At 32.1% G+C, this 14,251-nt stretch overlaps 1 protein-coding gene and 1 long non-coding RNA gene across 7 annotated transcripts in view; one reads left to right on the top strand and one right to left on the bottom strand.

Moving 5' to 3' along the window:
* The window catches only part of LOC127902670 (uncharacterized), a 122,976-nt gene that overhangs the window by 89,297 nt on the left and 19,428 nt on the right, over window positions 1-14,251 (top strand). The gene's annotated exons all lie outside the window — the stretch shown is intronic.
* LOC102625791 (importin subunit alpha-1a-like) overlaps window positions 1-14,251 on the bottom strand; it is a 170,404-nt gene that overhangs the window by 24,160 nt on the left and 131,993 nt on the right. Inside the window, exon 8 of one of the 5 annotated variants that reach the window (XM_052442387.1) lies at window positions 6,932-6,980. The exons of the other annotated variants lie outside the window; for them this stretch is intronic. Within the exon in view, the coding sequence (XP_052298347.1) occupies window positions 6,932-6,980 (49 nt within the window). The remainder of the gene's footprint in view (window positions 1-6,931; window positions 6,981-14,251) is intronic. 5 annotated transcript variants of the gene reach the window in all.

Genomic DNA, 14,251 nt, shown 5'->3' on the forward strand with positions numbered 1-14,251 from the left:
ATAAAAGTGTAAGGAGTAAAGTATTGTTCCAATTAATTTAAAAAAAATTATTTAATCTTAACCTTTAATGCAACAAAGCATTGTTCTAAACAATTATTACTGGATCTAGATCCTTCCTTAGTCATTTTCTCTCCTAATCCTCCTAAACTTTTAAGGATCTAATGACATGTGTCATTGATGAAATTAAATAAATAAGATTTGTGTTAATTAATTTTTATCTAAATAGGCATCAATACTCACGTGTCTCTTGTCAAATTCTTTTCCTCTCAACTCTTTATATTTTGGTAAAAATTAGAGAAAAGTGATTGACAACAAGGTGTGCATCTTAATTTCAAAAATTTCCTTTCTTTGCTGTTTTTCTAGGTTCTATATTTGTTGTTTTCACTCTCAATTGCAATTCAATGAACTATTCTGAGTTTATAGTTGCTGTTTTGTTGTCTTTTTGGGGTTTGCAACTATCGTTTGTTGCTTTTCTAGGCTGTTTTGGGAAAAAATAAAAATAAATGTGATCTTGAATTCTTCAACTCTTATTAAACAATTAAATTCTTTAACCGTTGCATTTTTTACCGTTTTATTACTGGCGGGATGTGTGTTGAATAGGGATAGTAAAATCTAGATAGATCCGAATTGATATTTCTATATCTGGATCCACAATTTTTTCGCGGATTCGAATGTGGATAATATCCGCATAAATTAAAATTTAATAATTTAATAATTTACCTAATAATATCAAGTAAAATCCAATCATAATTCAACAATCAATAATTCAATACCTAGAATAACATACAACATCATTAAGTCATAAATAAAAATACCACAATATAAATCAAACATTAAGAATAACATAAATATAAGTCTAGCACCACAATAAATCCACGAATAAAATTATAAAAACACGATAAATCTATACAAGAAAATGCGAATTCTGATATATTTCTAAATTTAATTTAACTTCTATATTTTTAATTAATCCTAATATATTTTTTGGAAAAAATCGAGGAAACGGAAGAGATCCGAGTGAATGGAAAGGAAAAAAAAAGTATGAATTCCACTTGCGCTTTAAAGAGACATGCGATAAAAATAGCCCTGTTTATGAAACTTCTTATCTAGATGGGAATCAAGAAAATTTGAAATTAGAAATATTTATATTTTTAATTAATCCTAATATATATTTTATTTAACTTATATATTTTTTCATTTAATTTTAATTTAATAAATAATTTAATTAAAAAATAATGAGGATTCGGATTCGCATGAATCGTAAATCTTAGGATTTGGATCCACTTTTTTTAATATGCGGATCCAGATTTTCCGGATATTTGCAGATCAGGATATTTTTGCCATCCCTAGTGTTGAAAGGGAAAGAATTTGCAGGAAAATAATTTGGACAAGAGTCACACATGAGTTTGGATGTCTGTACAAGAAAAAATTAATTAAAATAAAATCTTAGCCATTTAATTTCATTAATGATACATGTCAACAAATAATAAATTAATTAATAAATTTTAAGTAAATCATGAATAAAAAAGAAATTAATTAATTAAAAACAGTAAATAATTAAATAATTGTTAATTTATAAATAAAATGGTGTAATAAATTATGGAAGATACTATAAATACAAAAATATTTTTTTTCACATTATCTAGTTCTAACTAAACACACATAAAAATTAGGATTAGCAATCCCATGAATTTAGGATTAAAATTTGAATTTAGTCCATTAATCCAATCCAAGTGAGCATGCCAAATATGGTATTAATATTTTATCCCAATAATAAGTCCAATCCTACACTTAGGTGGCGTTTGTTTTTTAACTTAATGACTTAAAGTGACTTAACTTAATTGATTAACTTAATTAGAAGTGTTTGTTTTTATAATTTAATGAGACTTTTTTGATAATTTTGACTTAATAAAATAAGGCAATTTTTTGGCTTTTTACTTAATGGAGAAATCTTAATTAAGTTAATTACTGCTAATGTCAAAAATATCCTTATTTTATAATTTATTTTTCATATCTATCCCAAAACTCACCCATAGACATTTATCCTACATAAAAATATCCATGATTTTTCTTTCTTATATTATATACGATAAAATTCCAAAATAATTATGTATTTTATATATTAAACTTCCAAAATAATTATGTATTCACTTGAATATAGTTTTACTTATAAATGTTAAAATATTGTGGTATTGAATATATTATTTTTTTGACATTCAAATTTAATAAGGATACAAATGTACAAGTACATATTTTCAGTTTTTTAAGTTGAAAAAAAAAACAACTTAATACTTAATTTCTGAGATTCAGATGAAAAAACAAACATATTATTCAGATTCAGATATTCAGATCTATTCAGAATTTAGACTAATTTAGGTCTATTCAGATTTCAGACAAAAAAACAATCGCTACTTTAATCCTACCACCCAAATATAACCTTAAGGATCTATTGACATGTATCATTAATGAAATTAAATGGCTAAGATTTTGTTTTAATTAATTTTTACCTAAATAGACATCAAAACTCATGTGTGACTCTTGTTAAATTTTTTCTTACAAATTTTTTTCCTCTTAATTCTTTATATTATGACACTGATTTCCAGCAAATTATTAAAAAAAAGGAACACAAATTGGAAAAAAAGTGATTGACAGCAAGGTTTGCATCTTAATTTCAAAATTTTCCTTTCTTTGATGTTTTTGTGGGTTCTATAATTGTTGTTTTCACTCTAAGTTGCAATTCAATGAACTAAATTAGTGTTGCTACTTTATAAACTGCTGTTACTGGGCATATAATTCTATTGCTACAATTTTACTGCTATTTAGCTATTTTTTTGAGTTTATTGTTTTTGTTCTATTCTCTTTTTGGGTTTGCAACTGCTGTTTGTTGTTTTTTTAGGTTCTATAGTTGATGTTTTGGGAAAAATAAAAATAAATGTGATCTTGAATTCTTTAACTACTATGAAACAATTAAATTATTTAGCTGCTGCATTTTCTGCTGTATTATTATAGGCGAGATGTGTGTCGAAAGGGAAAGAATTTGCCCAAAAAAAAAAAATTTGACAAGAGTCACATGTGAGTTTAGATGTCTTTTTTAAGTAAAAATTAATTAAAGTTAAATATTAACCATTAATAACACATGTCAATAAATTTTTCAAAGTCTGAGAGGATTAGAAGAGGATCCGATCTATTATTTACTCTATCGAAGGAAGTTCCTTGAAGACAAGAACTATAAATAAATTAATATAATGAATTTATTCTTAACCTAGTCTAAATTGAGACTAAAATTTTTTATTTAAAAATTTCCTAGCTAGCTTTACCTTGATGGGCCAGCTATGGCCCAAACACATTTCTCCAAATTTATTAATATTTTTGTGCATAGCAATTAGGGATATGTGGCAATAAATTATCCTTTTAACATATAAAAAGTATTCTCACAAGTAGTGTGCCCCTCCAAAGGGCACAGACAGACTTTTAGCCTCTTTCTTCGGTTTACCACTCCAGTTGAAATCTTCAATAAGATTAAACATTGAATATATCTAAAATATTAACAATATTTGTACTTATATTTAACAAAACTAGAGTAATATATTGATTAATCCACATAATTTTGGGCGGGTTCTTATGTAATGTTACAATTAACATAGATTATTTTCACGGTATAAGGCAAATCTTGAGAATGAACCCATTTCAATATGGTTTCCACAATAAATGAACCCACTTTACTACCAATGAAAGGCCTTGACTCATATATATCCACCTGGAAAGAGGGGGGGGGGGGGAGAAGAAATCTTCTAATTTCTTTCACCATCAACAAAATCAGTGAAACACATACTAATTCAAAATAAAATAAACTTTGTGAATTGAAATAATGCCTGCTCTAAAGAAAATGATAACTGCTATTCATTTTTCTGAACTGCTGATAAAAGCTTCTGCTATTTACTTCGAAAAAATTGAGTTACTTCAAATTTTGAGTTTAGGCAAGAGGATGAATGGTAAAAGTGAGACATTTTAGGGGAAAAGAAAATACTCGAGAGGCCAATGAAACATTCAAAAGATTGAAATCTAAATGAGCAAAACCTCATGGCCTTGATCCAACAATTCCACTACTGTTGACATGCCTGCAAGCCCAGCTCCAATAATAGCCACTTTCAGCTTTGGTCCTCTATAATGTTCCGGTTCTGGTGGAAACAAACACTTGGGAGCTGCCAAGTATACCATTCAATTATCCACAGCGATATTGGAAAAACATACGTGTTTGAAAGTACTAAACATCAAATGTCTCCCGAAAAAAATACAAAGCACAATTGCATAAGCATTTCATTTCCCAATAAATTTCAAGAATACAAAATACTTGGTCTGTTCTTGAGTTCCTTTAAGAAAATTTCCACTAGAGAGCACGCAAGCCACTCAATAACACTCCAAAGTCAGATTTTAAACGTTATCTTGATCTATAAGTACAATCCATGAACCATTCTGCCACAAATTCAATTAAAAATTATTCAAGTAAAATGCCAAATTCTCCATCAATAGCCTCAAAAATTCATAACTAGCAAACACTACAGAACAAAAAGAGCTCCCTGCAATAAACACATAAAAATCCCACCAGAAACCAGAAAACCCAAAAGATCAATACTTGGTAAACAAACAAATCAAATCAAATAAAACAAAAAGAAGAGAAATTTACCATTAACACTCATATCAGAAACGTTAGTATCCAAAGAAGCCCGTACACAGAATCTTGGAACCTTCAGTTGAACCCGAGACCAACAAACACCAGTAACTAAAGTTGCAGGAAACAGAAGTGAAGAACCCATATTGAAATAAAAGAATCCAAACCCAAAGTCCCACATCTAAATATGATGGATCCACTTAAAATACACATATAAAAATCTTCAATATGGGTACGAAAATGTTTGGGGAAAAAACCAAAAAGTGGTTTACCATGCGGCAATATGAATTTTAAGCTCTCTTTTCTTGTGTCACCCAAGGCATTGGCTGGATGGCCAAACAGCAGAGTTCAAGTCTACAATAGAGAATCGAAATTTTCCTTTGTAAATGTTCATAAGTATTTACCACAGATTTTTAAGTTATTCTTGATAGATCCCCTACCACATACGCTATAATATTTCTCTCCTTTTAATTTAAAAGTAAATCATGCATAATAACGCACTTGTAAAGAAATGAAATTTCCGGTAATTAACTGACAATAAAAAAAGATGGATTATGCAAAAGATGTTAATATAGAGGAAGTCGAGTACTTGACAATCAAAGTAATTTACTCGAGGTTGAGTAAGGATAGTACGATACTTTCTCAAGTTTTCTGAGGACATTCATGTGACATTGGACTATTGATTATAGTTAGAGAGAAGTCCAAGGATGTAAGTGATGATGATAGATTCACAATTCTTTTGAAGAAAATATTTTATATAAACTTAATTATATGGTATAAAATGATTGGCCTTAATAAAATTAAAAAAATAATAAAAATAATACACGCCTGGGTCATGCAATATTTTCAACCAACTAATTTACACGCAAAATTGAACTTTATGAGTACATTTATTTGCTAGCAGAAACTCTGCCAAATTTTCCGAAATGTGAAAGTGAACACTTTTAACAACGGCACAAAATGCATGTGATAATGAAACAATGTGCCATCCTTAAACTAATATTATTAGAAACTATAAGTGAAAGTTTTCAGAAAACATATGATAAATTTTTCTCGGAATTTGTTTTCTCCTTTGTTTTGATTTATGTGAGAGATAGTTGTAAAGTGTAAAATTTTAAAATCCGTAACAAAACAAAAACTTACATGGGTTGGGCGCACCATGTGCATACCAAATTAGAATAATTGACGAATCGTAATAAAAAATTTATATATAATAATTGAATGAGATCCATGGTTCACAATTGCAAATTAAAGGTTGGTTTTATAATAAAAATCCTTTTTTGCATACCAAGTTAGAAAAGATTATAAGTAAATTAAGATTTTCAAAATTTGACTAGTATTATATTACGTACATCAATATAATATAAATTTGTTATATATATATATATTTTACTCTGTAACCAATGCTTTCAAAAACTTTTTACTTGTATGTTTGAACAACTTTTATCGCTTTCTATTTATATACGATCTCATTTATGTTTACATAAATTTTCATATGTACCCAAATTAAACATTAAATACACACACTTTGGTAAGACACATTTCTAGTATCAGACAATGATATTATATTGAATGTAATGCTTCAATGAATTTTATTACTATATACTAAAATACTCAACGATCTTCATTAAAAAAAAAAATTGCATGATTAGAATGATTAAAGTTCATTTAATGACGAGTTTCATCATTGACTGTGTCGAAACACAACAGCAATCCACAATACACTCAACACGAGAGGCGCACACAAGCATGCATGAATCTTCCACCATTAAACCTGAAATCATAAAATGAAAGAAACAAGGTGAGTGTTGTTTTACGGTCTGAAAGCCGATTCGAAATAATAATAATAATAGACCTTTGTTAATAGTTACTACTAGTGGTCACTGCCTTGTCCATCTTCCTTCTCTGTATCATCGTCCTTCCAAGCCGCTGTCATCTGACCAAACCCCAGCAACCATCGCGGGAAAAATCACCTACTTGTTTTAGGAGCAGGAGCAGGAGCAGGAGGAGGAAATTAAGTTAGGGATTTGGAGTGAGAGGGAAAAAGCTGATTGTTGAGAAATATATATATCTTTTGTATGGTTGTGTTAAGGTCGCCCTTGCAAGCAAAACGTGCTTCACTCCCCCGCTGCACTTCGTGTAATTTGGGTGTACTTAAATTTCCTTCAGAGAAAATCTTCATATCGGGGCAATCATCCACCACTAATCTTTCCAAAGATGGGAACTTGAAAGCACAATTGCCAGAGCAGAAGCTTGTCAAACTTTTTAAGTGTAAAAGCTTCAACTCCTTCAATTCTCTGAAAGTAATAACCTCATCTTTTGCTACAACATCATCCACCAGTACTATTTCTGTTATCTTATCGCATGATTCTATCTCCATATATCTAAGTCGCACCAGAGTCTTTGCAATTGAGGATGTTAATACGATTTTCAATCCTTTGCAACACGATACCACCAGATTTGTAAGATTCTGAAAGGACGTCGACGATGGCACTAGATTGACCAAACGGTCACACCCCTTTACATGCAGAATAACCAAGTTGCTCGTAACAGAGGACTCCTCTATCAAAATGTGCTCCAGTTGATATTTTGCTTCTCTCATTTCTACCATCATCCCATTTTCAACCTGCTCTTTCGGCAACCAAGCACCATGTCCTCTTATTTGGAGGACTTTCATTGTGTGAAGTCTCTGGAGGAAGTCACCAAGTGATAAAATTGTCCGCTCATCAACCAACTCCACGTAAAGATATTTTAGTTTGCAAAGCAAGTCTTCAGAAAATAGATATTTATTTGTTCCTATGTACTTTGCATCAACTTTCAACTCTTCCAAATTAGGGAATACCTGGGAGATTGATGGGTGTCGAAGCCAACAAAAGTAAATTCCTACTCTAAATAAATTGTGTATAGTGATTGAGCAGGGTCGTGTCCACAGAGATCGGTAATTAATTAAATCCTTTTGAAACGTAAAACGTAAAATAGGGGAATTGTTGACAATAATAAAAATCAAATTAAAATAACAAGAATGCAAATTAAAGTTGTAATTCAAATTGGAGAAAGCTCTGGTTGAAGGAATTAACTCAGCTTGATTCGACTACTGATCATTGATTCAAATATAGATTATTATTACTCATGAATAGACCGGTTATAGCTACTGAGACCCTCTAATAGCCAATCTCTCCTTAACTAGTCGATAACCAAGGTACGACCGTTGGTTATTTCCCTAATCAATAGACAACCCTAGATACGATCATAGAATTTAATCAATTGACAGCCTGAAAAACCAGAGAGACCCAAATCCTAATCAACACATATGATGATTCATTTAAATTAGATTGTTTATTCTCACAACACAACTCTCTGCTATGTTATTTGTCACAAACATTAAATTCTTCATACGATGAATCCTTTAATTGACAATAGATTAAGTTGATAATTAAATAGTGGCCAATTACCTAATTAACAAACATAATCATGAAAATAATTCAGAGAATAAACAAATACCCAAAAAGTAATAAAACAATTAAAGCACAAGAAAGATCTCACAGTAGTGATGAATCAAAGCTTCATTAACCTTCAACCAGAAAAATGGGTTTAGTTCCTCATAGAGAGAAGAGAAAAATTAGATCTAGGGTTTCTTTTTCTCCAATCCAAAATCCCCCCTTTTTCACAATTGATTCCTCCCTTAAATACTCTCTCTCTCTTCTCTTTTAGAGTTCTATTTAAAATAAAATACTAATATCTAAAATATTAAATTCGTAATTACAAAAATAGCCAAAAATATAAAACACGTTAAACTAAAAACTGCAGGTCCGCAATTGACAGCACGCGCCCACGCCTTATCAACAAAGTTCTTCTGCCGCTCATAATTTCTCCAAGGGAACAATCATCCCTAAACATCATCTTGTAGCTCAATTTTATCACCAATCAATAGAATTGCACCTACAAAAGTAAATCACAGGTAAATCACTATTATTAAATGCAAAACATCGATATTAAGGGAAGTAAATAATGCAAAACTAGTGCATAAATTGCACTCTAACAGAGATCGATCAGAACAAAAAAAAAAAAATACAAGATGAATCAGTTGATGAGAATTATAAGTTACCACTAATTTATACCATATATTTTATTCAATAAATCTTAACCTTTAAAAAAATAGTAATAATAATACGCCTAACATCTAGAATAATTATGAATGAATACTATACACTAATCTGTAAGAGAGTTACGTTGCTGACAATTTGACTTTTAGTAAGAAACCAAGCGATAAAGGCAAAGGCAATATAACTCTTAAGCTTTATGATATAAACTTTCACAGAATCACAGTACATACATAAGAATTGAAAAATTGATTATAAAATTCTTGTACGTACCCTTTCCATCAAGATATTAGTAGTTCTTTCGTATCTCGCCATGAATTCAGGACATCCAGATATCCGTAATTTTTTTAAGGATGGAAATTCAAGAATATCAAGATCTCCAGTGCAGAAGCTTGTGAACTTGAAAAGATCAGACATCTTCAGATATTGCAACTGAGGAAACATTACAATATTTTTGTTCCTTTCTTCTTGGTTGTCCACGACCATTAACTCTTTCAAGACAGGACAGTCGACTATCTTAATGTGTTGGAGTCGAACAAAGCTACTAACTGTAGAAGATGAAAATAGACATCTTAAATTCCAACACCCGTCCAGGGTCAAGTGCGTTAAATTCTGAATACCACAAGACATTACTGTAACTTGGTTTTGCCAAATCCTCTCAACATTTATTAACTCCAACTCCAACTTCTCTAACTCTGGTAACCGAACCTGCTCGACCAAAAAATTAACTCGTTAATTACAAGCAACAATGATTTCTGTTGATGGACAAATCAATAAAATTACTCTTTCTCTGGTTATAGTTCTTTTCAGTTTTCCATACAAACAACCGTTAATCAAGTTTTCCAAATTATTCCTTACTAAATGTATAGATTTAGACGGCGGCTAATATAATTCATATTGCAAATATTCTTTGATTGTAACGAATTTTGTAATATTAAATTTTGGTTGATTCGCAATAGGACCTACTATCCAGCGCGAGCAGTTCTCGGGGGATTTAACTACTGGCACCTCGATTATATAAAAATTTGGAATATTTTCAAAGGAAATCAAATAATTCCCCCTTGCAAATAGTAATTATCATTAATTGCCGCGGGTTGACATATAATTCTAAGAAATTAGGCGAGAAGAGTCTCATCAACAATCAATCAGCAGATATCACATTTGGCAGATCATCATGATTTCCTCAGATGCTAGAGAATCAACGTGATTTCCGCTCATGCAGGAGTGGACACATTATCTTAGAGCATCCCTCACTGAGATGTTTTAAAATAATTATATTATAAAGTGAACAACATATTTAGTATAGATTTAGACGGCGGCTAATATAATTTATATGTATTCTAATGACGTATATTAAAGAAAATGACTAACCATAATTTCAATCAACTTATTAGTCTATATATATATATATATATATATATATATATATATATAATATTCAGTGATTACAACATATTTAGTATTCCATAACATGATGTTTATAATAATAATTATTATTAATTCACTTATTGTGTCAAGAACCTTTTCTTTCTCTAAGAATGAATTTGTTACACCCTACTATACTACGGATAAAAAATTTAGAATAATTGTGAAATATAATTATTAATCAATCTTTGACACAATTGCTACCAAACAGGAATATAACAAAGAAAAAAAAACAAAAATTATAGAGAATTAATAAGACGATTGACTTATTAATAACTGACCTTCTCAGGGAAAAGCGTATTAGAAATTTGGACATTGTCCTCCAAAATGATTTCATGTGACTGCAAATCATTAGCTGATTCCTCTTGTCTCTGTTGACATTGCAGGTGTCTTGATTTTAGAGTGTAAACTTAATTGTGAACACAATCTTAATGCATAGATACAATATCTTTAAAAATTAGTATAATAAACTTAGCACTAAATCCAAATTTGGTATTTCGGATTCCATGATTAAGATTTTTTAAATAAAAATTTAATAGAGTTAATTTAAAAATAAAAATTAAATATGAAAAATAAACTTGCAATTATGGATTTAATTTTGATAAATAATGAATGTTCTCTTTATATTTTTTTTCAAAGGTAAAAGAGCGTACAAAGGCCAAATTCATTTTTTTAGTCCCTTACTCTCCCATGATTCAAACTTGGGTGGTTGTAAGAGGACTGAAAATATATACGACAGTTAACTTCACTTTTTTTTTTCTTTTTTTTTTTGTTGAGAGAAAAGAGAAGCAGGATATTACAAAGCATGAAGCTCATGCAATAAAAGGGCTATTATTTTTTTTTATATAATTAAAATGGTAAGATTCTGAAGCTAAAAGATTAAAATATTAATTAAATTGCAAACATTAAAGATTTTTTTTTTCAAATGGTTGCTTTGAAAATGAGAATAATATAATATTTGAAGACTTTTCAAAATTAATTACTGTGATAGATGCACTATAAATTTCTAGCTTTAGTCTAATGTATAAATTGACAAAACGATATTAGAATCCCAGGTGAAAAGAACCCTCTCACACCAATTATTTAAATTAGGAATGATCATACCTCTGACTCTGGCGAACTGAGGGAGAGGTAAGAACCCTCCAGACGGAGACGCTTGAGATGGCAAGAGCCCACTTTGACTAATTCATTACGAAAATAATCGACATCTTGCTCTTGCAATTCACATAACACAAGGTCTTCAATTCTCTGCAGTTGCACGATCAGCGAATCCTTCAAGCAAATCTTGTTATTTAGCGCGAGACTGAATTGACGACACCAAATGCTGAAGCAAATCTTGTTATTTAGCGCGAGACTGAATTGACGACACCAAATGCTGGTGCTCTCCCAATAGTTATCATCTCCAATGTGTATGCTGTACCTTTCCAGCTTCTCCAAGAGCAGGCCTCTGGGCAGAGTGCTGACGTCATAGACGTGTAATTCCAAAGAGGTCAAGTTGGGCAAATGCTTCAACTCCTCAAGGCTTGCATTCTTAACCCCTTCTACCTCCACCTCCCATTTATCAAAGCGTTTATCTATATATAGTTCTTCTAAATGGGATAATTTTGACAGTATATTTGGTGGAATAACTATTATACACCAACAATCCCTCAAATCAAGCAGCTTTAGCCAAGTCAATTCACCTACTTCTACCGGCAACTTCTTAATTGTAGAACCTCTTAAGCAAAGGATTTCTAGTTTCTTCAAGGCTCCTACAACACTTATATCAACCAAGCTGCACCAACACAAACTCAGTGTTCGAAGGTTTGACTGGAGACCAAGTGATGAAGGCAGTGACCGTAGATTCATGTCAGTCAAGTTGACAACTCTGACCTGTATCATCCTCTCGAAAAAGTTGTTTGGAATTATTTCCCACAAATCATCACTACTTATAAAAAGAAGTTCGAGTTGAGGACATTCCAGTACTTCAGGAAACAAATTAGTCTCGATATCATGTAAGACGATTGAAGTGCAATGCTTTATTGCACTTCCGTCTAACCATTCCCTGCAACCATCAACCTGCTCATTTGTAGCAGTAAACACATTTCGTTCAGTAGATGCAATTGATATGGCGACATCGCGAACTACATCATGCATAGAAAACAACTCTTCATTCTGGCTTTCATGGTCAAGCAACATACAAGAAGCTTTGAGTGTGCGCACCAATGTATGTACTCGATTTCGTGCTTCTTCAATCTTACTCACACCTTGAAATAAACCCAATCCCATACCACACATTAACAAGTCATCAATATATGCTATGGCTGTATATCCTATTAGCAAAAAGATGTTCTTGAGATCATCCCTTCCTAGTTTATTGTAGCTCAACTCGATAGCTTTAAATGCGGCTGGCTGTACATCCTTAAAATTCGATGAAGGCCTTCTTAGCTGTTCCAATGCATCCTTCCATTCACGTATGCTCTTGCTCCTTAATGCCCTTGCAACCGTCACAATGGAAACTGGTAGACCTGCACATTCCTTTGCCACATCCCTTGCTACCTCTTTCAATTCATTACCTTCAACATAATCACCTGCCATCTTCGTGAATAGACTCCAAGCTTCATCTTCTTTTAAAAATCCAACTGGGAAATTTTTTCGAGACTCCATCTCTCCAGACAATACTTCTTCACTCCTTGCCGTGAACAGCACTTTACATCCCATGTGATCATCTCCGTGAGGAATTCCGACATCCAACAAATCAAGATTTCCCCAAATATTATCCAAGATTACAAGGATCCTCTTCTCTTTCTTCAGTCGATCATAAAGTCTTCTTGCCCTACCCGATTCACTCTCCTCATCAAATTTTAGACCTAGTTTATCTGCGATTTCTCCTTGAATCTTTCTTACGTCTCGACTCTCAGACACCTCGGAAAAAACCACCTGATCGAAAAGCTTGTCACACTCTGCTTTTCTAGCAACTTCTTTAGCTAGTGTCGTCTTTCCGATTCCGCCCATTCCATAAATCAAAAGCATGTTGGCATTGGGATTTTTTAATGCATCAATTATTTCATTCAGAATGGACGTTCTTGATTCAAAGGCCTCGAAGTCTTTGTTAGGCATAAGCAAGGTATCCTCCGGAATGATGCTGTAGGAAATACTATTAACTGGTCTAGCGTCCAGGACTTTGACAACAGCCTCCTTCTGCCTCTCTGCTTCCTTGCTAAGTCGAGGGCGGGTCTTCAAATTAGGACATAACCCCTTGAAACAACGCTTATTTGAAGTGGCTTCATCTTCTGTAAATTTATCTGCCTCTTCAATGACACTGTCGGCCGTTGCAAGCCAATTCTCAACGTTCTCTTCAATCTCTTCTCCTTTTCTTTTAGCCTCATCAACCCGGTGCTCTAGAGTAACCCTCTCAGACTTTAGTTTCACAACTTCAGTGTTGAGATTCTGTAAGTTGGTCGTGTACTTACTCTCACGCAAATAGCTAATTTGGCGATATGCGGGAGGAGCCAAGCACTTTACAACTTCTAAAACAATAGTAAGAATGATTTCAGCCATCTTCAGTCCTTTGTCCTTGTCTCTCTATCTCTCTTTTTCTGAATTTTGGAAAAACAATTCAACAAGTGACCACAACAAGATGGAACAAAATAAAAAGGAAAAAAAATTCAAAGAGTGGATGGAGAATAAGACAGAGACAGCGGCACAGCTAGACACAACTAGATAGAGAACAGAGGAAAACCAAATAACAAGACTTAAGATTTCAACAAACAGAGGCCAAGTATTGTTGAGATCAGAAGATGGAAAATTCAAAAGAGTTGATGGCAGATGCTGAATAACAGAACAACAATGAACGCAATAAACAGAAGTAAAGTGTGTTTGTGATCGACAGACGGAAGTAAGGAAAGCGGTTGTTGATTGAAAATGAATGAATGCAAAGAAAGACTGATGTTGAAAATTGATGTCAATAGCGAAGGAATAATTGAACTTTCGCTGAATTATTGTTTGTGGCCTTCTTTTACTTTTTATTTGTGGGTCATGTCTTTTGGAACCAATCATCTTAGGTTATGCCTTATAG

Source organism: Citrus sinensis, chromosome 5 (assembly GCF_022201045.2).
Source record: "Citrus sinensis cultivar Valencia sweet orange chromosome 5, DVS_A1.0, whole genome shotgun sequence".
Lineage (NCBI taxonomy): Eukaryota > Viridiplantae > Streptophyta > Magnoliopsida > Sapindales > Rutaceae > Citrus > Citrus sinensis.